Below are 26611 nucleotides of genomic sequence, written 5' to 3' on the forward strand. Positions count from 1 at the left end.
AACTACTGGTTTGTGATGTGGATGGAGGAGATAATCCTGGAGGAACTGATGGCAGTCTTCTCTGTCACTGGGGTGGCCCTGGGTACTCTCCACCTGTGTTGATACCACAGGAACAGGGGGCCCAGAGATCTGCAGCACTTCCTGCTCAGCAGGCCTGTTTGACCCGAACACAGTCGGCATGCTGCCTACCTGTATGGATCCAAAGGAAAGAGTAAAGGCTAAATGACTTCTTCTTGTAGTCCTGCTCACTACCAGGTGGATGCTCTGTGAGTATTATGGTCTGTCACCATTGGACTTGCGCTCCCCTGGAGACCCAGCTCAATAGTGTTTTTTTGTTCTCTTTCTTGTCTTTTTAGGAGTTGTATATTATGGGATGTATACTGCTACTGCTTGAGTATTATGGTCTGTCAGGGAGTGGGGGGGGGTGTCACCATGACAACGGGGTTGCTAAGGGGGCTGGGACTGCCAGTGGAGAGGGGAAGGAGTGTGAGTGCATGCAGTGAGCATGGTGCGTGTGGAAGTGTGCGTGCGGGCGCGCGCGTGGTGGTGGAGGGGTGGGGGGTGGGGACAGGCTTGAGTATTATGGTCTGTCCGTTGCGAGGTAACTATGCAGAGTCCTGTGTGAGTGTGGGAGGGGGGGGAGATTATTATGGGATGTCTGCCCCCTTTGTGTGTTTGTGAGGATGTTAGCTAAGCGCTGCCTGTAAGGGCTGGGGAGAGAGCGAAGAGGGGGACGGAGCAGCGTGTTTTGGGGTCGTTGACGGCTCGTTTTTTGAATTTCCCTCATCACCCGTTTAGTCGGGCTTAATGAATGAACCTTGCCACACAAACAGGCTGATTTGTGGCAATTCTCGCACCGACAGAGAGAGAGGAAGAGGGGAGGGGGGGAGAGCACACCTCGAGCCGGGACTACAAGCACACTACTGTAAGTTTCTAATGTTAGGAGATTGGCTTCGTAATGCTTCAACTTTGCTCTCATACAACGCTTTAACTCAACAGTCCGATTTCACGGTGTGCATTTGAAGTGACCACGGATGCCACGCTGAAGTTCATTGTAAAAATATACCTGGAAATCAACAGCCGATAAATGTCACAGATAATGAAGTTATCCAACTTGTTTGAGCAGGCAGGTGGACAATTAGATGCTGTGTAAATAATAGGAAACGGGCAAGGCTTAGCTACCCTCCGATGCCATTTATTGCTATTATTATTATATATATTTTTCTCTCCAGCACCCACCACCACCACCACTACCCCCTCCCTTCCTGGACACCCCCGGTTCATTCTCCACCAGTCCCACGTCATTTTCCCTCCTCCCTCGCCGACCGAGGAGCAAGGTTTAGGAGGGATTAATTCGACCAGCAAGAAATAAAATTAAAACGCAGGGGAAAATGTCGTGCAGCGAGGATGAGAGGGAAGACTTTGGGACCGCGGACGAGCACTCACTAATTCACGGTAAGCTCGCCTGTTATTTATTTATTTTTTTTTAGCCTCCGAAGAAGAAGGTCCATCTCCGTAACTTGAGCTCGCCTTCAACGCGATGCTAATGTTAGCTTCAGCTAGCCGTGAGTAGTCTGCCCGGGCCGTCCGTCACTCGCCATGATAGATTAGTTAGCTAACTTGGCAAGCAAGTGTTTAGAGTTTCTCCTTTTCCTCTTCGGCCCCCTTCTTCTTTCGCGGGTCCCTCCGCGAGCGTGGGCGTGAGCTGTCAAAGTTTCAAACACAGAAAACGGACAAGTTTCAACCTGCGCTTTTGTGGCTTTCGCCTTGTGTGTGTCTGCGTGCGTGCACGGACGTGTGCCAGTGCGCGGTCTCCTGTTTTCTCCCTTCGGCCTGCAGCGGTGGTGCTCCTGTCCGTGTGTGTGTGTGTGTGTGTGTGCGTGTGCATGCACTGTGTCTCTAATGAAAGCGTGTCGCCGGCAGATGAGGACGAGCCGGAGGATGCTGTGTCTGACGTAGAAGAGGTACCAAAGTCCAAGAAGAAGAAGAAAGCCAAGAAGAGCAGCCGAGAGAATAGGAGCAGCAAGCGGCAGAGACCGATCCGAGAGGTGAGTTGCACAAAGTTTAAGCCTGTGACTGAGGGAATCCTCTTTTCTTTTCATTTTTTTAAAGATTGTGACAGATTTGTCTCTGTAAACATTTCTGTCAGCACAACAGATGCTGTTCTGCTCTTGATTTTACTGCACATGCATAAAACAACCAAAAGTAATTCTTTCTGCGAAGTTGTGAAAAAACCTGCATGGATGTAGGGTGTATTTAATACAAAATAGTGTCGATTTTATTTGGAAAAAGTTGACAAGATTCAATAGGAAAGTGCAGCCTAGGTTTAAATAAAGTAGTAAAGTATAATCGCTTGGTAAAATGCAATATGGAAAACAAAATAGCTAAATAAGGCACTCAAAGAAAGGATTTAAGTTTTAATAGGAAAATTAATTAACATACAGGAGCTGAACAAGTAAAAATCTAAACAAAATCAACTTAACTATAGGTGGATGTGTTGCAAACAGTGATTTCATGAGATGGGAAACCAAGACCCAAATACCCTGAAATAAGGGTGTAGCACTTTTATTATAAATTTAAGCAGTTGTGGAGACAGAGTCAGAGAGGCAAGGCTGAAATGGTTAGGATAAGTGCAGAGGAGGGATAGTGAATGTATTGGGAAAAGGATGTTAAAGATGGAGATGGCAGGCAGGAGAAAAAGAGTAAGACCTCAGAGAAGATTCATGGATGCAGTAAAGGAGGGTTTGTTGTGACAGAGGAGGGTAATAGGGAGGGATAGGGTGAGATGGAGGCAGGTGATCCACTGTAGTGGCCCTTAAAGAGAGCAGCTGAACGAAGAAGAGGTCAAATCAATTAATGTATAATGAACCAATTACTAGCAAATGTATAATTTTCCATAGGCCAGGTCAGTGCATTTAAAACACATTGTCTACAATATATATTTAATTACCACTCACATAAAACGGGGAAAACAAATATTAAAATCAGGAAATATTTAGCATTTTTGCTGAAAAATAAATAAAAAGACCCGTTCTGTGTCAACTGAACAATAGATGAAGCAACTGACTGTTTTTGCTTCTTCTGAAATTAGTGATGAGTCATATGTTGACCATAGCAGCGCTGTGAATGACAGCCCAGTGTCTTTTCATTCCCCAAGCCTAATAGAGTGCCAGGACCTTTACAAGAAACAAGACAAAGAAAGATGTAATTTTAGCGTCTAATTTCTGTGTTATACATAAAACCCAGCAGTGTGGTTCTTTATCTTACAGGAGTTGCCAGTCAGCTCCCCAGAGCACCTGCTTGGAGTGGAGGCAGCAGAGAGGGATGCTGATGAGGGAGGTATGCGGTCAGAGAGTGAAGGAAGTGATTATGCACCAGGGAGGAAAAAGAAGAAACGGTCGAGCTCCGCCAAAGACAAGAAGAAGGGAGGTGCGGCGGCAGAGAAAGGAGGCTCGTCCAGCTCAAAGAGCAAACGTAAAGAACCAGAGCCAGAAGATGATGAGGACGATGACGATGATTGCCAGGTAGAGTTTAATTCAGGCCCTCATGCAGACTTTGTTTACTTACTGCAGGGCTGACGTGTGACATTAACCTTCCTCGTTGTCCTTTTCGACTCTCTCCTCCCACCTCAGCCGAAAAGCTCCACCCAGCTGCTGGAAGCCTGGGGTATGAAAGACATTGACCACGTCTTTACTCAGGAAGACTACAGCTCCCTCACCAACTACAAGGCCTTCAGTCAGTTTGTCAGGTGAAGACACCCTCATCATTATTAGGCTTTGACAGTAAAGTCTGCATCTACTCTGTGACTACAGATTTGTGCATAAATATTTATGTAACAGTATAAAAGTTTTGCCCACTTTGTGTTTTTAGGCCATTAATTGCAGCTAAGAACCCCAAAATTGCTGTGTCCAAGATGATGACTTTAATGATGGCCAAGTGGCGTGAATTCAGTACAAACAACCCTCTGAAGGTATTAAATATTGAGGCCTTTTGTTCTTCTGTTATACTATACACTTCTAGAGAGCAGAGGTTCTCACTGTGTGCTTTTGTGTCCCCGCAGGGTTGTGCCACTGCTAATGCAGCCCTGGCAGCTGCCAATGTGGCGACAGCTGTGGAGAACATGGTGGTGGCAGGGACAGAGAGCGGGGCAGATACCGCTCCTGCTACATTGACTCCACCTGTTTCAACTCCTGCTGCTGCTCCAGCGCCTACTGCACCCCCAGCAGCCCCAGCACCTCCTCTCCGCAAGGCCAAGACCAAAGAGGGCAAAGGTAAAATAGGACAGAGTTTATGACTTTATGAAGTGTATACAGAATTAAGATTTTGGCTGTTTTAAATAAATTTATATCTTCTCTTCTCTTGAGGTCCCAATGCTCGTAGGAGGTCGAAGCCCACATCTAAGCCTCCACCGAAACCAAAACCTAAGAAGGTGGCTCCACTCAAAATTAAACTTGGAGGCCTCAACAGCAAGAGGAAGCGCTCCTCTGTGAGTTATTAAAATTGGCACACAGTGACTTTATTTCTGCATATTTAATCACTGGGATCCAAATACTGATGATGTGATGAAATGAAACAAGGTACTCATATCAATCTTTTCCCTTCGCTTGTTGACTTCATTAGAGCGATGAGGACGAACCTGATGTTGACAGCGACTTTGATGATGGGAGCTTCTCAGTGTCAGATGGCTCCAGCCGCAGCAGTCGTCCTAAGAAGAAGCCCAAAAGTGCAAAGAAAAAGAAAAAAGGTTGGAAACATACTGAAATAAAAGTGTGATATTATATCAGCATTTCCATGAAGAAAAGAAATGTGTGTAATGTAGGTGGCTTGTTTAACAAGAGCAAAGTCAAGGCTGAAGTGAAGGCTGATACCTATTTTTTCCTGCTACTTTTCTGTCTTTTCTCAGTCGAGACAGAAGATGGTGACGGCTATGAGACAGACCACCAGGATTACTGTGAGGTGTGTCAGCAGGGAGGAGAGATCATTTTGTGTGACACCTGTCCGAGGGCTTATCACATGGTCTGTCTGGACCCTGACATGGAGAAGGCACCTGAGGGCAAGTGGAGCTGCCCGCACTGTGTGAGTACTGGAACCCTGAATCCTCTGAGAGATGTGCACGGCAGACTGTTAGAGCAAATGCGCCTGATTTTCAAAGTTTGAATCAGGAGGGCAAAAATTGCATGAAACATGGATGTTAAAATATTTTGTGTGGAAGTTGCACTGGCAGCAGGGTTGACTGTAGTGTTCTCCATTTCTCTTTGTCCCTTTCTCCCCCCACCCCAACAACCATTTTGCTCATGTTCCCGTCAATCCTCTCCTGCTCCCCACCACACATCTCACCCATCCTCCATTTCCTCTTCTCGGCCCTCCCCTGCCTGCCTCCCTCCCTTCCTCTGACTGCTCCACACGCACGCAATGCACACCACCCTCCCTCCCCACCCCTCGGCGCTCTTCAATCCCCCCCACGCATACACACACCCCTCCCTTTTTTTCTTTCACTTCGTTCCGCATACCTTCCCTGCCTGTCTGCCCTCACCCCCCAACCCCCCTTCCTCTTCCCCCGCGTGCACACCTCCTCCTTCTGTCTGTAATTCTGCCACCAGGAGAAGGAGGGAATCCAGTGGGAAGCCAGGGATGATCTGTCCGAGGCCGAAGGTGAGGACGATGACGACAGGAGGGATGAAGGGATGGAGGAGGAAGACGACCACCACATTGAGTTCTGCCGTGTGTGTAAGGACGGGGGAGAGCTGCTTTGCTGTGACACCTGCCCCTCCTCCTACCACATCCACTGCCTCAACCCTCCTCTCCCCGAGATCCCCAATGGAGAATGGATCTGCCCCCGCTGCAAGGTGAGCACTGAGCACTGGTGCATACGAGACTGCGCGTGCTCACGTGGGCATGCATGTGGATTACAAATTCCAAGTTGCACTGGAGATAAAGAGCCTTTTCTCTTGATGTGCATAAGTTTACCCTGCAGCATTTTAGATAACAATTTCCTCTGCCATCCACACTTTCTCACAGTGTCCACCGATGAAGGGAAAAGTGCAGAAGGTTTTAACATGGCGCTGGGGAGAAGCACCAGCCCCTATGCCCGTACCCCGGCCTGCTGATCTGCCTGCTGATGCTCCTGACCCACCACCTCTGGCAGGCCGTAGAGAGAGGGAGTTCTTTGTCAAGTGGTGCAACATGTCGTACTGGCACTGCTCCTGGGTGCAGGAGCTACAGGTACTACCATTGCATCCACCTGTAGATGAGAATGAGGTTTTATTTTTTCCTTTTTGTAACATACTCAGCACATGACACCCCCTTGTTTACTCTCGCCCAGTTGGAGCTGAACTGCCAAGTGATGTTCCGCAACTACCAAAGGAAGACTGACATGGATGAACCGCCGCCTGCTGACTTTGGAGGCGAGGGTGACGATGACAAAAGCACGAAGAGGAAGAACAAAGATCCACTCTTTGTCCACATGGAGGAGGAGTTTAGCCGCTATGGAGTTAAGATGGAGTGGCTGATGATCCACCGCGTCCTTAACCACAGGTAGGATACAAATGAAACAAGAACACTAAGCAGGTTTCGAAGCAAGAAACAATAAAAGTAAGTTAACAAAGTAAATACAGTTTGCTGAGTGGAGACCTCAAACTGAATTAGCATTGCTGTTTTAATGCATGCATATCATTTGTATTCTGTATGCTTTGTGTGTGTGGAGTGTCAGGAAGGAGTTCAGTTCAAAGTAAAACATTAATGTTTAATGAACATTATTCTATAAATACAGCATCACTGTGCACATAAGGTGAAGACGACAGCCGCTCTCGTGCTATACAGTGGGGCAAAAAAGTATTTAGTCAGCCACCGATTGTGCAAGTTCCCCCACTTAAAATGATGACAGAGGTCAGTAATTTGCACCAGAGGTACACTTCAACTGTGAGAGACAGAATGTGAAAAAAAAATCCATGAATCCACATGGTAGGATTTGTCAAGAATTTATTCGTAAATTAGGGTGGAAAATAAGTATTTGGTCACCTCAAACAAGGAAAATCTCTGGCTCTCACAGACCTGTAACGTCTTCTGTAAGAAGCTTTTCTGTCCCCCACTCGTTACCTGTATGAATGGCACCTGTTTGAACTCATCATCTGTATAAAAGACACCTGTCCACAGCCTCAAACAGTCAGACTCCAAACTCTGCCATGGCCAAGACCAAAGAGCTTTCGAAGGACACCAGGAAAAGTATTGTAGACCTGCACCAGACTGGGAAGAGTGAATCTACAATAGGCAAGCAGCTTGGTGTGAAAAAATCAACTGTGGGAGCAATCATCAGAAAATGGAAGACATACAAGACCACTGATAATCTCCCTCGATCTGGGGCTCCACGCAAGATCTCATCCCGTGGGGTCAAAATGATCATGAGAACGGTGAGCAAAGATCCCAGAACCACACGGGGGGACCTGGTGAATGACCTGCAGAGAGCTGGGACCAAAGTAACAAAGGTCACCATCAGTAACACACTACAACGGCAGGGAATCAAATCCCGCAGTGCCAGACGTGTTCCGCTGCTGAAGCCAGTGCATGTCCAGGCCCGTCTGAAGTTTGCCAGAGAGCACATGGATGATACAGCAGAGGATTGGGAGAATGTCATGTGGTCAGATGAAACCAAAGTAGAACTTTTTGGTATAAACTCAACTCGTCGTGTTTGGAGGAAGAAGAATACTGAGTTGCATCCCAAGAACACCATACCTACTGTGAAGCATGGGGGTGGAAACATCATGCTATGGGGCTGTTTTTCTGCCAAGGGGACAGGACGACTGATCCGTGTTAAGGACAGAATGAATGGGGCCATGTATCGTGAGATTTTGAGCCAAAACCTCCTTCCATCAGTGAGAACTTTGAAGATGAAACGAGGCTGGGTCTTCCAACATGACAATGATCCAAAACACACCGCCCGGGCAACAAAGGAGTGGCTCCGTAAGAAGCATTTGAAAGTCCTGGAGTGGCCTAGCCAGTCTCCAGACCTCAACCCCATAGAAAATCTGTGGCGGGAGTTGAAAGTCCGTGTTGCTCGGCGACAGCCCCAAAACATCACTGCTCTCGAGAAGATCTGCATGGAGGAATGGGCCAAAATACCAGCTACTGTGTGTGCAAACCTGGTATAGACCTATAGTAAATGTTTGACCTCTGTTATTGCCAACAAAGGTTATGTTACAAAGTATTGAGTTGTATTTTTGTTATTGACCAAATACTTATTTTCCACCCTGATTTACGAATAAATTCTTTACAAATCCTACCATGTGGATTCATGGATTTTTTTTTTTCACATTCTGTCTCTCACAGTTGAAGTGTACCTCTGGTGCAAATTACTGACCTCTGTCATCATTTTAAGTGGGGGAACTTGCACAATCGGTGGCTGACTAAATACTTTTTTGCCCCACTGTATGTGCATGCATAACATGGACTCAGAGTAGAACACAATGCCTTTCTCATTTGTTTTTTCTCATGCTGTGTACGGCCTTTGTCTACTTGTGATAACAAACCACAATGACAACACAGTGCACAGTGTCGATTCACAGTGCACAGTTGCTTATGCTTGTGCAGGAGTAATGCTGAATGTTTGTCACTAGGTGTTTGGTTGTTTCTTTGTGGTTATTTTGTCAATAAAGGGTTAGGGTGACAAAGTATCCAAGTTTGGAGTAGTAAGAGGAAATATAAGAGGAAGAGTGAATGAGAGGGATCGATTCCACATATTGAAGTATCTTGAAGCCAGTGTCTTATAATGTCACCTTGTAAAAGAAACACTTTAACAGAAGCATTTAGGTATACCATTTTATCACAACAGAATATCTTCTGTCTGTTTTATCCTGATAGTGTTGATAAAAAGAATAATGTGCATTACCTGATCAAGTGGAGAGATCTGCCATATGATCAGTCCACCTGGGAGAGTGAAGACATGGACATTCCAGAGTATGACCCCTACAAACAGACTTACTGGAATCACAGGTATGCAGTAGTGTACTAAGTGTCAGAAGCTGTTTGCTCAGGTTGTGCAAGGACTGTTGATATCTTAAAGTAGGGTAAGATCAAATAATTGTAAAATTAATTCTACTCCTTTTCTAGGACGTAAATTAGGTGCCATATAGAGATATTTGTGGCAGTTTGATGTCTTTTTTTTCCTGTTTACATTAAAAAACAGTGAATAAATTAGTCAGTCTTACCTTTTTTTTTTCCTACTCTGTGTATCAGAGAGTTGATGATGGGTGAGGAAGGCAGACCTGGCAAGAAGCTGAAAAAGACAGTCAAAGTGAAGAAGGCAGAGCGACCGCCTGCTAATCCAGTTGTAGATGTACGTGCACCAAAATACAACCTTTTTCTTAAATTGCTTTATTCTGATGGATTATTGATGACCGTGTAAAAGCTCGCTCCTCAGATCGGGTCAGAAATTTTATTTTTTTCCTTTCCAGCCCACCATCAAGTTTGACCGTCAGCCTGACTATCTGGACAGCACAGGAGGAACTCTGCATCCCTACCAGCTGGAAGGTTTGAACTGGCTCAGGTTTTCTTGGGCTCAAGCCACTGACACAATCCTGGCTGACGAGATGGGTTTGGGCAAGACCGTTCAGACAGCTGTCTTCCTCTACTCATTGTACAAGGAGGTAAGGGGCTGTTTATTTTATAAATATGAATGCATTAAGCTTGTTTTAACAGTTAAAAGTACAACACAGTACCTGATAATATTTGATTTATAAGGCTAATGCTGTACTGTTTTATCTTTAGTAAGACTTGTATATGCTAACTGACGCTGTTTTGTCCAGTCTGCCCTCCCCTGTCAGTCAGTGTTAGTGGTTGGGGTTGCAGACATGTGACACACAGTAACTCTGCCCATTAAAGGGGATGAATTCCAAGTAAGGAGCTCGATCCTAAAGGCAGGGCAAGACAAATGCAGTTGTGTAATTTATCTGATATTAAATTATGAATCATCTTTGCATGTTAATGTATTCTAACTCTGTTCTCCATTGGTACAGGGTCACTCCAAAGGCCCCTTCCTTGTCAGCGCTCCTCTGTCCACCATCATTAACTGGGAGAGGGAGTTTGAGATGTGGGCTCCTGACATGTATGTGGTCACCTATATAGGGGACAAAGACAGCAGGGCTGTTATTAGAGAGAATGAGTTCTCCTTTGAGGGAAACGCCATCAGAGGAGGAAAAAAGGCGTCCAAGATGAAGGTAAGTAAAAAAAAAAAAACTGCTATTTCAGAGTGTAGTGGCTTTGAAGTACAGTGGAACCCCGACTTATGAAATTAATTCGTTCCCGAGGGTCTTTCGTAAGTCGAAACTTTTCGTAAGTCGAAGCACCCATCACGCCTTTTGAGTGAACGATAGGTTAATTGCTAACTGCAACAACAATACATTGTTCAAGTGGAACAGCGAAGTGCAAGTACAAAAGCCAAGGGGGTTGTCACATGATTCGGAAGGCATTGTGGGCATTGTAGGCATTCTGGGATCAGCCAGTCAGAGCCAGCTTTAGTTGCAGCACTTGCAGCTGTAATATTTGTAATCGTTTCCACTTATTTCCCAGTTTTGCAGCTTAACTAAAAAGCACTTTTTTCTGCATATTACAGAAAGACTCACCAGTCAAGTTCCATGTTCTGCTGACATCCTATGAATTGATCACCATTGACCAGGCTGTGCTGGGCTCCATTGAATGGGCATGTCTGGTTGTAGATGAGGCACACAGACTGAAGAACAACCAGTCCAAGGTAACAACAAAGGCTTTTTTTCTTTTCTTTTTCTTTTACAAAAACCAAAGTATGTTGGTGACCCTTCATCACTGGACACACAATGCTGGACATAACAGTTTAGTGGTGTAATTTTCTTGGCTCCAGTGCCCAGGTTTGTACTGTATGTTTTCTGTCTTTCTCTCAGTTCTTCAGAGTGTTGAACAACTACCCGCTGCAACACAAGCTGCTGCTTACAGGCACTCCACTTCAGAACAACCTGGAGGAGCTCTTCCATTTGCTGAACTTTTTAACCCCAGAGAGATTCAAGTCAGTACCTGCACACAGCGCAGGGCTACAGCAGATGTAGCTGTACTGCAGATACAGTGATGACATCCACTGTGATTCATGTGGCTTTTTAATTTTTTTTTTCATGCAGTAATCTCGAAGGGTTTCTGGAAGAGTTTGCGGACATCGCAAAAGAGGACCAGATCAAGAAGCTCCATGACATGCTGGGACCACACATGCTCAGGAGGCTGAAGGCTGATGTATTTAAACACATGCCTTCAAAGACCGAGCTCATTGTTCGAGTGGAGCTGAGCTCCATGCAAAAGTAAGCAATAAAAAACTTTGCAGTAGCTGCAAATATATGTTTGGAAAAATGAAAAAAGGAAGTTTTTCTTTCCCACTGTCGCCAAGTGCTTGCTCATAAAGGCTCATTGATTGTTGGAGTTTTCTCTGTATTGTTGTAGGGTCTTTACCTTACAATATAAAGCACCTTGAGGTGACAGTTGTTAATTTGGCAGTATATAAATAAAATTAAAATTAATTGAATTAAACATGCCATAGTTTCAAATAATGTGCCCAGAGTATGGCAGAGTTATACCTGTGAGCCTGAAGCTCAGACTTCAAACAGCTCAGACAGTTTTTCTGCTGTCGACAGTGAAAGGGGATATTCCTAATGTTGTGGTCAAAGAAAAGACAAAGCAAAGTTTCCCCTTGTGCTGGTCACAGATTCTGTCTGATGGTTTTGGAAACCCACAAATATTTGCTATGAGTTGGAGGAGAAGGAGTAAATGTAATAAATACTACTGATAGCTGCAATTAGATTGACAGTCACATGTATTCTTTGCAATGTGGAAACAATCCATAGTCTTTGCATAAAACCTTGTATGGAATTGTGCAACAGGCTTGGTTTTTGATTTGAACACATCATAAGATGGTCTCCTCTTAGGCACTAAGCTCAACTCGACATTCATAACTGTCTTCTGTTTGCAAGCGGCAGTCAGTCAGAAGGTGGTTCGGAGGGAAGCTTAAACTGTTTGTTTCATGTAGAGGTTAAAATGAGGGCTTGCAGCAATGCCCAGTATAAGATAGATGAATATTATTTTCAACTGTGAATAATACAAACTTCATATAGAACCATTTGCAGCAACATGAGCATAACATGTCACCCTTGAAGCTTTAATCCTGCTCATGTTTTCCTTTGTTTTATCTTTGCAGTCTATTTTTTCACGCTTCTTTTACTTCTCTTTTTGTACTTCAGGAAATACTACAAGTTCATTTTAACACGTAACTTTGAGGCCCTGAACACTCGTGGAGGAGGAAATCAAGTATCTCTGCTCAATGTTGTGATGGACCTCAAAAAGTGCTGTAACCACCCCTACCTCTTTCCAGCAGCTGCCAATGTATGTTTTTTTATACATTTAGTTTAATTTAGTTTTTTCGTGTTTCTTTTAAACTTGTTTAAGACATCACTTCCTTAATTTCAGGAAGCGCCAAAACTTCCAAATGGCATGTATGAAGGCACTGCCCTGACCAAGTCTTCAGGGAAACTGATGCTGCTCCAGAAGATGATGAGACGGCTGAAAGAAGGAGGCCACAGGGTTTTGGTTTTCTCCCAGATGACTAAAATGCTCGACTTGCTAGAGGACTTCCTGGAGAACGAGGGTTACAAATATGAGAGGATTGATGGAGGAGTCACTGGCAACTTGAGACAGGAGGCCATTGATCGCTTTAATGGTGAGGCGTGTTTAGCTATTTGTCAGTTTTGCCTCTCAGGACAGCAGAGTTCATGTCTGTTTTTCTAATTTTAATTTTGCTCCTCTTTCCAACAGCTCCTGGTGCTCAGCAGTTTGCCTTCCTCCTCTCTACTAGAGCTGGTGGTTTGGGCATTAACCTCGCTTCTGCTGATACTGTTATTATCTATGACTCCGACTGGAATCCCCACAATGACATCCAGGTATGCAAACCACATGACTAACCTCACATCTGCGCCAGTGTGAGCGTTTATTTTGAGGGGTGATTATGCTGTGTTTCATGTGTGCTTCACAGGCCTTCAGCAGAGCTCATCGTATTGGCCAGAACAGGAAAGTGATGATTTATCGCTTTGTTACCAAAGCGTCTGTGGAGGAGAGGATAACACAGGTCTGTGAAAATTAACACCACTTTAGCAAATGTGTTGAATTGCAATGATCACATATTGACTGGTAGCTTGACCTCCACCTTCTTGCTTCCACCAGGTGGCAAAGAAGAAGATGATGCTCACCCACCTGGTGGTGCGACCCGGCCTCGGATCTAAGATGGGCTCCATGTCCAAGCAGGAGCTTGATGACATCCTCAAGTTTGGAACTGAAGAACTGTTTAAAGATGAAATTGGAGATGGTGAGTCAGTGTTGAGCCTCTGACAGATGGCACGCACACACACGCACACGCACACGCACACACACACACGCACACACACACACACACCGCTTAGTTTGGTGAGTGGGGCTGATATTAATTTTAGCACTGGGAGCCTCTTTCTCTGTATGTCTGGTTAATCTATCCTATAGTTATGTTGTATCTGCAAAGCCATCTGAAAGCCTACAGAGTCACCTGATGTGATGTACCTGTTCAGTACTCCTGTGCATCTACAGCTATGTTTTCACTGCAGCTTTGAAATTGATCAGTGAGAGAATAACAATGAGCCCCTCAATAGGAATAATAATCATAGGATCGATAAAAGGACTAACAAATGTCAGCAAATTCCTGGAGGATTGCTGAAACTATCCGATTAGACGTAATGGGAATGTGCAAAGAAGTGGAAAAAGTTAAATATGTTTGCCCTTGAAAAAAAACCAGACACAACACAGAGCAAGGACTGAGGAGGGGAAAAAGTCACAGCATTTTATTTAGTTCTGCCGGCTGGCACCGCATATAAGAAGCCGAGACATGACCACAGGTAACTGTCACATAATACTCCACACACAAGCATATATACCAGCATCAATATTGGCCACTTGCGTAGGTTAAGTCATAGAATCTACAGAGATTCACCACAGAAATCTAAATTAGGCCATAGCGTCCACACTGCAGAATGTGGTTTATGCATTGCTCCAGTTGAGTGGTTATATGTCAGTTTACTCTTCAGCTCACAGCTGTTTCATTTTCTAGATCAAGATAGTGCAGAACTTTGCTGGTTTGCAGGTCTCTTATCTGTTATTTTCCACAGTACTTGTTTAAAACTTCCTGTCAGAGATGGGGGTGGGGAGTGGGGTTGATTGGCTTATACAAAAAAATATGAATGACTAGTTTAAACAACTATCCCTGGTGCAGAGTAGTGAAAGCAGCAAAGTTTTATTGGTTAATTATCCAGTCGACTGGTTCTGCGCATCACTAGTTGCATTGTGTGTAAAAGCAAAGAGAAAGAGGTGGAATTATGACTTCTCCACTGGGATGCCAGAGATGTTTTGAGCATTAAATTCAAATTTCTCTTCCTCCTATCCTTCCTTCTTTTTCCACTTATTCTACTTTCAGGGGACAACAAGGAGGATGACAGCAGTGTGATCCACTACGATGATCAGGCAATTGACCGTTTGCTTGACAGGAACCAGGATGCCACAGACGACACTGAGCTCCAGAGCATGAACGAATACCTCAGCTCGTTCAAAGTGGCACAGTATGTGGTGAAAGATGAAGATGATGAGGTACAGTATTAGCATGGCTACAATGTGCGTATATGAGCATATCACTTTACCTATCGGGCTTTAGTTTTTTGTCATTTTTAGAGCATCTTTAGTAGTCAAACTCAAAGTCTACGCACGAACAAACAGTCTTTATGTGCACTGTATTAAAAAAAAATGTTTTAAAGGAGGAGGAGGTGGAAAGGGAGGTGATCAAGCAGGAGGAAAGTGTTGATCCAGACTACTGGGAGAAGCTGCTTCGGCACCACTACGAGCAACAGCAGGAGGATCTCGCCCGCAATTTGGGCAAAGGCAAAAGAACTCGAAAGCCAGTCAACTACAATGATGGCTCCCAGGAGGACCGAGGTATAAGACAGGGTACAGAACAATATATAATGCAACCTCTTCTTGTGCGTGTGTGGAGTGCAGTACCAGTGGTGGATTTGTGTTTGTGTGGTGTTGATGTGGTGGTAATATAGTAGCAGCGACAGTGAGATTATGGCATGAAGTTTTGTTTTAGTTTGTGCTCGGGTGTAGAAATGTGGTAGTTGATGTTATTTTTAAATGTTTAGACCAGTTTAAAATCGATTTTTTCAGAAGGATAAGGCCTCTCACTAAGCCAGAAATGTGTCGCCTTCCTTTAGGAGATACGTTCACACAAAATAGGCGGATAGACGGACTCACATTGTAGGTAGTTAAGGCCCCTTTTCTAGATGTAATTTGCTCGGACTAGAAAATGGCACAAAGGGAATATTATTGCAGTACAGCCGTTGGTTTAGCATTAAAACAGTAGGGGGCAGCAGCAGATTGGGCTGGATGCACAGGCAGAGCGTGCGATAGGGCACAGCAAACAACACAACAGCCATTTTCACTCATGTGCTGATAAACATTTCTTAGACGTCACTCAGCTGAGCTGTGTGTGATCGCCCATTAAGTGGAGATTAACCTGCCAGCTCCTGAGTGTAGTCTGTATGATGTCTGATTGCACAGACATGAGAAAATGCATCTGTCACGGACTGTTTGCTTTTTATTCTCCTCATCCATCCGACCAATTTAACCGCAGGGTCCTGGGAGTTGGACTGGAGCCTGTCCCAGCTCTCATAAGAAGAGAGATGGAGTGCAGTCTATCGAAGGGAGATTCTGCTCATAGGGTCAACTTTTTTCTGCAACCTTTATCATTAATTTCCTGTGTGGGGAAAAACAGGCCTCCACTGGTTTTGAACTGACCTCTTTTCTTTTTTTCTGAGTGTAAACGCAGTGTAGACATAGAGGGGGAAGGGGAGATCATGCACATGACTCAGGTCTGCAAAATCTTGATGTTATAGTTTTACATCTTGAAACTTGCAGAAAAACATGCAAACATTAATAAGAGGAGGAAATCAATTATCAGTTGCCTGTATTCCATTCATTCAGTGCTTATTTGCTCTCAAACATTATTCCATTCAGTGAACTCCATTGTCAGAGATCATATATGACAGACAGGGACATTATTAGCTGGAAACAACAAGCCATGGCAATTGTAATAAGTGCAGCTTTCAACAAGGTTCTGTTCAAATATGTTAAGTTTTAATATTAATTATATATATAAAAAAAGTCCATACTATTCATGTAGATTTTGGAGGTCCAGGAAAAGCAATAACATGAACGTGTATTAGGATTTGTTGATAAAATCACCAAAGCTACCGTCCTCTCCCGAACCCTTCTGCTTCACATTTTAAGACCTTATTTTGGGAGAGTGACAATTCTGAAGAAACAAACCTCAAACTGCAAAACACAGAAGCAGTTGAACTAGTTTTGTTTTAATGATCTGTTTTTTTTCCTGTCTCAGCCCCCAAATAAACCAAAACCCAAAGCTGTTAGAGCCACAGTAGGCTTTTCACTTGCATATAGCTGTGTAAACATTAACAACATCAGTGAAGGATCTTTTCTTTTTGTTTATTGCAGCAGTCAAAGCTAATCAGTGGCAGTAATCTAGTAGTTCAAATGCAGTTTTAACACGGTAACTCCCCCTACTGGTTGAACTCTTACTAACCTGTGATTAAACCTCTGAAAGGAGTTACTTTTATTGTGTACTCGTATGTGTACTTTTATCTCGTTGTTGATCAGTTAGATTCAGACCTGGTGGGGAAGAGTTTTGTCCTTTTTGGTATTTTCTCCTCGCTCATCTCATCATTTCTCTGTGGTCTCTTTAGACTGGCAGGAGGATCAGTCTGATAACCAGTCCGATTACTCGGTGGCCTCAGAGGAGGGCGATGAGGACTTTGATGAACGGACTGAAGGTAAGTTGGTTACAACCGTTGGAGATCTTTCACACTGGGACGTCTGTGCTCTGAGGAGTTTGGCATTAGTCATAAAGATGGAGTTGAGTGAAGTTATTGATCATAACAAGCTGACATGGAGGCGGAGGTTCCTGTTCAGATTATTAACCGATGATAAGAAGTCTTTCCACATCTGAGATACATAATTCACTAACATCCTTCCAACACCCCCGCAGATGTTTATTCAGATTCAGACGAGAGCTATGATATCCTCCTCGACAACCTCAACAACAACTGCCGAAAAAGGAAATGTGACTGCATCATCTGCGTTGAGCGTAGAGAGGCAAAGCAAGGCAGAAAGAAAAAGGAAAGGAAAAAGCATAAGAGAAGGAAACAGGGAAAGAAAATTAAGATCAATGGTTTCCCAGTCCTTTAATCTGCTTTGCAGATTAAATTGTTTGTGTTTATATTAATTGTTTATATAACTGTTCACTTTTATTTATTAAATTTGTATCCGTTAATAAACATGTTGTAAAAAATTTATTTTCCAATTAAAAGGTGCTATAAGGTGTGCATTTATATACCAGTTGTATTTTTCTTACTGTAACTGGAGTTTTATTAAATGATGTGTACTGCCAGATTGCTTTCAGTAGTAAATTTTCTGAAAGCGTTGCGCTTCAAGAAACGTTTATTGTAAAGTGTGGAGAGAGGGCCAGCTTCAGCAGGATCAGAGTGAGCCAATGAGCCGTAAGTGGAAAGTTTAGGATGATAAGTGCACACACGATCATGCATCATGCAAAATTTACTGTTCAACTTTTCGTCCTCATGGCTTCGGTGGAGTTGGCGCTGACTTTCAGGCCTTCAGACAGACTAACTAACCGTGCTTCTTTGCTCATAGCCAATGCCCGCAGGCCAAACCGCAAAGGGCTGAGGAACGACCGGGACAAGCCTCTACCCCCACTGTTGGCCAGGGTTGGTGGGAACATCGAGGTGAGTTTTTGGTTCCTTCCACGAGACAAGAGTGAATGTGCAAGGGAAAAAAATTAACTGCACAGTGGTGGAGGAGTCACATCTTTCTGTTGTCTTTCTATTAAGCTTTTCTTTTACATTTTGACCTCTTACCTGTCAGGTGCTGGGATTCAACGCACGGCAGAGGAAGGCTTTCTTAAATGCAGTGATGCGTTATGGGATGCCTCCCCAAGATGCCTTTACTAACCAGTGGCTGGTCAGAGACCTACGAGGAAAGTCAGAGAAAGAATTCAAGTGAGTCTGATGGGTGTTTTTTATAATTTTCCTACTGTTATGGGTGCAGTCTAATATCAAGGTAAAGTGCTTTTTTTTGTTTTTTTGTTATGAACCTAATTTTTAGTATCAATCATCTGCTCAAATTTGTAAACTTGTCTACACAGTTAAAGGTTTAAGCTGTTCCGTTAATGACAGTTTTATAAATTGGCCAACTGTCTAAAGTAATTATTGTTAAAACTGGTAACTGAGCCATTAGAACGTGAAGTCTCTTAGTACTAAATACTAGCAGGATAGTTACATTCAGCTTAATTAGCATGTTGTCTCTCTGCAATATAAAATACACCTGGCTCAAATTTATTCAGTATGTCATGCTTTCTTTGCAGGGCCTATGTGTCTCTGTTCATGCGTCACCTTTGTGAGCCGGGGGCCGACGGAGCCGAGACGTTTGCTGACGGCGTCCCTCGGGAGGGTCTGTCAAGACAGCACGTGCTCACTCGCATCGGTGTGATGTCACTCATACGGAAAAAGGTATGGTTCAACAGCTCCAGTAGAAATGGTAAAAATAGTGTCGCCCTGCTTGAGAATGTGGTCTAAATTATCCAAACTCTTAATCATTGAGTCACATGTTGTTTAACAGGTGCAGGAGTTTGAACATGTGAATGGTCAGTGGTCGATGCCCTGGATGGCCGAGTTGGAGGAAAACAAAAGAGCCGCAGCTTTGGCTGCAGGAGAAGACCCAAAGACTCCTTCCACAGGGACTCCTGCAGACACACAGCCCAACACTCCTGTGCCGGGTAAACACACACACTATTTGCACTCACTACTGAGCTTTTTAAACAAATGTTAACATTTTTTTAGACTCAGTACACGATGCATGCATTATAATTAGACTCGGTTTCTGACACTCTGACTACATGTTGTAAGAAGGGGACACTCGTGACGATGAAACACATTGTCATTTCCTCTGAGCTGTAACCTCATCACCACATACTTCACCTTAGTTTTGAACCAGATGTAATGTGAATTCTATGTTTAAGACTCAACTAACCCTGAAATAACTGTTTGATGTGTAAGAGATATTTTCGTGTTTTGCCCTCAGAAGTAATTATTCAATCAGGTTTGTTTTGACCCCCAGAGATTTTCCAGATTTGCTCCCTCTTGTGGATGCATTTGGAAAGACTACAATGAATAAGTTATAGGCCAAGAAACACACACTTGTTAAGATTAAATGTTAAATAGGAATCCTAATTAGTTGTATACATAACAGATTAAAGCACTCCCCCCATATCTGTAATATCATGTGCTTTCTGTTTTCAGAGGATTTGTCTAAGTCAGAGGACAAGGAAGACACGAAGAAGGAGGGAGAGGATGGCAAAGCTGCTAAGAAGGCAGATGATCCAGAGGTAAATTCTGCTCTCAACTTCTGCTTTCACTTCAGCTATTGCACAGTTTGAAGATATATCTCCTTTTATTTTGTCCATCTCTTGCCTAGATTATTGAAATCCCAGATGAGTCTGAAAAATCCCCCGTTCTGGACAAGAAAGAGGAAGCAGACTCTGCTGCAGAGAAGGAGGACAGAGAGAAGGAGACAGATGGAGTTGAAGGGAAAGAGAAAGAAGCTGAAGACCTGAGCAAAGAGAAAGAGGAGAAGTCTGTGGAGAAGAACGCTTCTGCCGACATCAAGGGTGAAGGTTCAGAGAGCAAGACTGATTTAGTGGAGGGCAGGTCTAGAGGTGAGGCACACGATGATTGTAACATCTGTTTTTAACAGTACAAAAAGCTTTTAAGGCCTTTTAGTCTGCAAAATATCCATTTTTATTCCGGTTTTCTCTTGAAAGTCCTGCTTACTCACATTTAAAGGGACAGTACAGGACCATTGGAGGTCACTTTTAAGCTTCGTCTCAGTTGTGGTCCATTGTCAGTTTCATAGTCTCACTCCACTTAAATAACGTTACAAAATGAAAAAGATTTGATCCATGTTTTGCAGAATTGACATTTTGTCTCAGTACCTTGTTGTTTACTATTAAACAGGTTGCTCTTGAAAATGAGACCTCATGAGATTTACCTGTATAAATAAAGGTAAAATAAAAATTGGACATCCAGAATGTTCACATGTTCATGGGTGTATACAGACTACACTTAGATGTCAGGTGAATCTGAAACATAAAAATTGCCTTAATGAAGAACTTCAATAAAAAATAAGCCGAGCAGAATGTGCACTGTTATGGGGCAAAGGGAAAAATCCCACCTTACTTCTCCATGTGACCGTCTCTTGATAGAAAACATGGATGGTGATGTTCATGTGATCAATAATGGGAATGTACTAACAGCATAAATGCCATTAAAAGGAAAGAGCAGGATGTGTCTGCTGCAGATACGTAGGTCTTTGGAAGTGCAGGGGGAGCTCCTTAAGACCTTTTATGACACTGATGGCATTGGGCTGGGGCAGCAGTATCTCTGCTGGTAACAAAAAGAAACTGAACAAGCAGATCGAGACCCCCAGCTCTGTTCTGTGATGTCCTCTTAAAGCAGTGGAGGTAGTGAGCCACAGGAGAATGGTGTGGCTAAGCTGTCGTCCCTGTTAGAGATCACCTCCCACCCCATGCAGACCACCCTGAAAGCACTGAGCAGCTCCGTCAGTGACAGGCTGGCCACACCTACAAAGTATGAAGGGGAGATTTAGGAGGTTGTTCCTTCGACAGTGAAGAACAGCAGCAGACCACATTTAAAAATACACATGTGTATACATATATGCACACACTGGTTCTATTATATCGTAATCTGCAATAGTTACAATGAAACTGCACAATGCTTTCTTTACTCTCTGTCCTGATATCAACGTTCAACGACTACACCACGCAAGATCCCATTTTGCTGCTGAAAGATGTGTGTGTGTGTGTGTGTGTGTGTGTGTGTGTGTGTGTGTGTGTGTGTGTGTGTGTGTGTGTGTGTGTGTGTGTGTGTGTGTGTGTGTGTGTGTGTGTGTGTGTGTGTATATATATATATATATATATCTACGTATGTATATGTGTGTGTATGTGGGTACAACCATATGCACACATATATTGTTAAAGGTAATGCTGAATCTAACTTTTCCTGCTCTCTTGGTTTTGCAGCTGTAATAACGTGAATTTCCCCATCTTATATCATCTTATCTTGTCTTAAACCACGTACAGTATTCTCTGGTTTCTTTCTCACCTTCTCAGTCTTTAACTTTATTTCTCTTCTTTTAGCTGACGAAGGCAAAGATGAGAAAATGGAAGCTGCAGAGGAGAAAAAAGGTTAGCTCTGAGTCAAACACCTACACTCTGTCTTACATTTGAAGCACAGATGACAGCACTGGAACAAACCTTCTCTGCTATTTTTGACCTTTTAAGCTTGAGCTGCGCATTAAAATGTATACTATACAAGATTTCAACTCCTCAGCTGATGAATTCTGGGCCCTTTATTACACATGGATTTTGTTCACACAGCTTTAAGATGTTTAATTTGAATTTTTTTCTTTTTTAGAACAAAAAGAGGAGAAGGACAGTGTGAAACCAGACGAGTCTGGCAAACTGCAGAATGGAGAGAACGCCAAAGACGGAGGAACAGCTGCACCTGTGGTTAATGTCAGTGAAGAGAAGAAGAAAGCCACCAAGCAGAGGTTCATGTTCAACATCGCTGACGGAGGATTCACAGGTGGACACACATGCAGCCGTTCACACTTCTTTCTCTTCTCTTTTCTTCTGTTTCGTTTCTGCCTGTTTTGACCTTCCTGTCTTGCTTTCCAGAGCTTCACTCTCTGTGGCAGAATGAGGAGAGAGCAGCTACCGTCACCAAGAAGACCTTTGAGATTTGGCACCGCCGCCATGACTACTGGCTGCTTGCTGGCATCATACAGTATCCTTTCAGACGGACAATATCTTTAACACACTGTTCTTCAGTCTTCATAGGTGCATAAAGTTGTTGCAGGTTTATAAACAGGGTGACCAAATATCATTTCACATTTACAGACTGTAAATTTCACACTCATATTAAGTGAACTGATCACATTAGAGCACAGCTGTCATTAAGCAGCAGGCCGTTTCAGGCAGACCACAGAATTGAATAAAGAGAGGATTTAGCTAATATTGATCCATTAAGATGTGCCTGGATTTATCTCGATATCAATTCTATGAAGTGGTTTGAGTGGTTTCGACCAGTAGCAGCCTCTAGAGCTGAAAAATCAATACACAAGTGCCAAAAATTGGTCAGTGTCTTTAGAGCTACATAGTTGCAGCCTGCTACAGAAACACATAATGCTTTCTTTTGGTTTAAATGTAGGAGCTTAGTTGCTTAAAATGACAAGTGTGCCGGTGTAGACTCTGTAGCTGATAGCTAACTTTAACTGAACTGGACTTCTCCATGTTTGTGCTGTTAATGCCTTTTGGAGCATTTTAGTTAAATTATCTGACAAATAAAATGACTTACCTGTGCTACTATTCTATTTGATCATACAGTTAGCATAGATTTCTTTCACTGGATTGTCCAACTATAGTCACTTATGTCTAAAAAAAACAAAAAAAACAAAAAAAAGCTTACATGGTGATGTCCAGAAACCAGTGTGTGATTTGAGGCGTTCATCTTCTGGAAATAGCTCTGCTATTAATTGAATGAAGGACAGTGATGCATGTTTAAAGTCTTTCCACCCAAATTGTTACCCTGTTCTAAATGGCATTGACCATCCAGACACACCTGTGTTGTTATTCTTGACTTTGGCGTCTCTCAGACACGGCTACGCTCGGTGGCAGGATGTGCAGAACGACGTGAGGTTTGCCATCCTCAATGAGCCCTTCAAAGGGGAGATGAGCAGAGGAAACTTCCTAGAGATCAAGAACAAGTTTCTGGCCCGCAGGTTCAAGGTGAAACGAGTACACGGTTATCCTTTGAGTTCTCTGTGTGAATGTTTGTCTGCGTGTCATATCTCACTGAGCACGTCTGGTCCACCTGCGTTTCCTGTACAGTTACTCGAGCAGGCGCTCGTGATCGAAGAGCAGCTGCGCAGGGCGGCCTACCTGAACATGACAGAGGACCCGGCTCACCCCTCCATGGCCCTAAACACACGTTTCAGTGAGGTGGAGTGTCTCGCCGAGTCCCACCAGCATCTCAGCAAAGAGTCAATGTCTGGAAACAAGCCTGCCAATGCAGTGCTGCATAAAGGTGAGACACGTTACAAATCAGAAAAGTAAAGCGAAAGTTCTCACTGACTTAAAATCTATATCTGCAACACTGAGAAGTCTCGTGATTAAAACAGTGGGACTGTCAAGGGACATTATTCTGCACATGGTTTCCTTTTACCAAGTAACTGCAGAGTCAGCTGCTTGCAGGTGCTTCTTCACCAAAATGACAGTATATGCACATAATGACATGCGTAATTGCAGCTGCCTAGACAACAGTGAACTCACAGTAATTATCCTTCTAATGAAAAGTGTCTCAGTTATAGCAGCAGTAGTTTTCTCCCTCTGTGCCGGCGTTGGGCCAGGGGCTGTTTAACACTAAGACTACTTTTATTAAATAGCATGAAACAATAATGTGACATATTTTATATTTATTAAAAAAAAGACCTTGTGGAGCTGATAAAGCATGTGAGTTTAGTGAAAACAGTAATGTTTAAAGATCATTCGAATAGTGAATGAATGATGAAGAATTTATTTTTTTTCACAATCCAGTGGTGATGAAATGGTGAAAGTAATGTTTTTTTTCTTGTGTTTTGCTTTTGATGCTCTTTTCTGAAATGCCTTTTCTATATTTTTCAATTCTCTGACTATGTTATTTTGAAAAACTGCAGCACAACGATGAGAATAATTGCCTTTACATGTCAGGGTCATGGTGTTTTGAGTTGTTTGACAGTAGACAACTTCAGCTACACACGTTTAAAAACAAAGGAGTGAGCATTGGAAATTTTTGAAGGCAGACATATTGGATATTCTTCAATGCTTTAAAAGTTCTGCTTCAGTTACTTCAGTTACCACAGTACGTTTTCTGAATGAGAAAAGGGCTGTGTAGGTAATGCATTTCAATCTTTAGTAAATATTTGTCCAAAAACTCCATTATATTCCATCATATTTTAACTCATCACCAGTATTCTGTTTCACTTTACATAAACAGACATTTCCGCCATAAACAAAAATTAGCACTGTCCATTAACACTGTTTAAAGGTGTCTAGAGGTAAACTGTCTCAAATTCAGGAAAAAGAGCCTTTTAAACTCACAACTATGGATTCAATGCATCTGTAATGGGCCTGGAACGAGATGAGACACTTTTGCCTCCAAGCTTGATTTCACACAGAGCTCAATCTGGGAAATGTGTAAGGTTTATATTTGTCATTATTTTATGAGTGTTGGTGAAATGTTACAAATGGTACTGAAGGAGAGATACTGTGTAACTCTTGTGCTCCATATTTAATTCAGTTCAATTCCATTTTATTTATACAGCGCCAATTCACAACAGTAGTCTCCTCAAGGCGCTTTATATTGTAAGGTAGACCCTACAATAATACATACGGAGAAAAACCCAACAATCATACGACCCCCTATGATCAAGCACTTTGGTGAGAGTGGGAAGGAAAAACTCCCTTTTAACAGGAAGATTCCTGTTAAAGTTTTACAAACCCATCCTTACGGTTTTCTGTCCTCTGCTGCTTTTTGGGATGCCACACTGTTAATTTTAACCAAAAACCAAAATTTGGCTGCTCACCCCTGTTATGCCGATTTCTGTGCTGCATTTCTAGTTCTCAAACAGCTCGAGGAACTGCTGAGCGACATGAAGGCCGACGTCACCCGTCTCCCAGCTACCATCGCCAGGATACCCCCCGTGGCCGTGCGGCTACAAATGTCCGAGAGGAATATCCTCAGCCGATTGGCCAGCCGGGGCCCCGAGGTCACCGCTCAGAACCAATCACAGACCGCACAGCAGATGCAGGTGCCGCGCTGACCAATCCCATCGCACATTTCACACTCCCCAAACGAGGCCAGTCGCACACACCTCACCGCCATGTAGCAGAATTCTTCCCCCTCAGCCACCATGTACAGCACAGTCAGGTTAGTACTTCTTCCTCTGCACCCACAACCCATCTCCGGACTCAGAAGAGCATCAGCTGTGCTGCTGGACTTTATTTTGAAAAGACTGGGACTGTAGATGTAGGGCGGAAGCGAATGTAAGAATCAGTTCTCTTTCTTTGCGGCAGACTAGATACAGATGTCTTTCTTCTCCACTGGGAATCAGATTGAACCCCTCTGTCCTGAACACTGAACTGACCTGTCCTTCCAGCAGGATCTAACATGTGTGTGTAACTATATGTATAATGAAGCAGAAGAAGCTTAGACCGGAGGGAAAGCAGCATGTTTGGAGTATACTGGTGCTTTGTGGTAACTTTTGGATTATTCCAGACTTCAAGGGATTTTATTGTGCTTGTTTTCACCTTTAGGAAATTGTGAAATTTTTGTTTGTATGTTTTTTTTAGAAGTCATTTAACTCTGTCCTCATCTGTATGTGTGTGCAGAGTGAAGGTGTGTGTGTTTTCTTGTATGCATGTGTGTGTTAAACAGGGCATAGTGGCGTGCATCTCTACTGCAGAATGCCTCGACACTGAGAGGGTGTTCCTGTCACTTTTGTATCAGTCAGTCAGATCTGTTACCTCTTCTTCCGTCCTTCTCAAACTCTTGCCTGGTCCAACTGGTGACCCAGTCGGGGATCAACTCTTTGTGCTCACAAACCCAAACAGCACCTTGACATTCCTAACTGCACCACAGATTTGCTTCATGGGAAGTCTCCTGTAATAAACTCGCAATAGCTCCCCAGCTTTTTAGGTACATGGGATGGTGTTGAGGTTGATGGCAATCTTAAATTAATTTAATTTCTTACTGTCTATTGTTATGTTGTTTTCCATTATTGAATATTATTATTATGGTTACCACCCTGTTGTTTTTATCATTGCTGTTTGTTTTTATGGACTACAATAAAAAAAAAAAAACTCAACAGTTTCTTGTTGTTGCCACGTTTTATTTTTAAACTGATTATATAGGTTTGGTTCTCCTTTTTCTTTTCTTGAGCACTGCATTCTTCTGCTTCTGTTTCTAACCATATGAGCGGTGATACTAAAGGGATGGCAAGTTCTATCAGAGAGTGACAACGCCAGACTCTGCGTGGTTTACTGTTAAAATTTATTTAGACACCAGACATTATTCATAGGTTCATTTTTTTTGACACATTGTTGCCTCTGCACCTCTGTATCCTATTCACATTGGTTACGCTTCCTAACAGGACAGATTGATTTCCCTGTAGTTTAACTGACTCCGTGTTGTACTGGGATGATCGAGTGCTTCCTTAATTTTTTGAGCAGTGCCTCAGAAGACGCATCTGCATGGATAATGAATGAGGCTGTCATAGAAAATGTAAACATAGATATTTCAATTAAACCGTCAGCTAGACACAAACAAAGGTC

At 43.2% G+C, this 26611-nt stretch overlaps 1 protein-coding gene across 2 annotated transcripts; it reads left to right on the forward strand.

Annotated features, from left to right (window-relative positions):
- Positions 1-658: 658 nt before the first annotated feature.
- chd4b (chromodomain helicase DNA binding protein 4b) lies at positions 659-26150 on the forward strand. 2 transcript variants are annotated; one of them, XM_085291748.1, is made up of 40 exons: positions 659-925; positions 1233-1455; positions 1924-2048; positions 3270-3524; positions 3633-3748; positions 3871-3970; positions 4061-4271; positions 4365-4486; positions 4621-4744; positions 4904-5076; positions 5601-5846; positions 6019-6222; positions 6323-6534; positions 8854-8985; positions 9229-9328; positions 9447-9638; positions 10008-10208; positions 10604-10741; positions 10908-11029; positions 11139-11312; positions 12246-12387; positions 12472-12721; positions 12817-12941; positions 13034-13126; positions 13222-13363; positions 14498-14667; positions 14832-15021; positions 16836-16922; positions 17800-17891; positions 18031-18164; positions 18530-18674; positions 18784-18940; positions 19464-19549; positions 19639-19879; positions 21380-21427; positions 21657-21827; positions 21920-22028; positions 22897-23029; positions 23132-23327; positions 24899-26150. In XM_085291748.1, the coding sequence occupies exons 2-40, from the start codon at positions 1392-1394 to the stop codon at positions 25099-25101; spliced, it is 5925 nt and encodes a 1974-aa protein (XP_085147874.1). In that variant the 5' UTR covers positions 659-925; positions 1233-1391; the 3' UTR covers positions 25102-26150. The 2 variants fall into 2 exon arrangements, with proteins under 2 accessions (XP_085147874.1, XP_085147875.1); XM_085291749.1 differs by having other exon boundaries at positions 14832-15009.
- Positions 26151-26611: the final 461 nt, after the last annotated feature.

Source organism: Mchenga conophoros, linkage group LG11 (genome assembly GCF_057382185.1).
Source record: "Mchenga conophoros isolate Kocher_MC1m ecotype Shallow Benthic linkage group LG11, M_conophoros_male_GT1.1, whole genome shotgun sequence".
Classification (NCBI taxonomy): Eukaryota; Metazoa; Chordata; class Actinopteri; order Cichliformes; family Cichlidae; genus Mchenga; species Mchenga conophoros.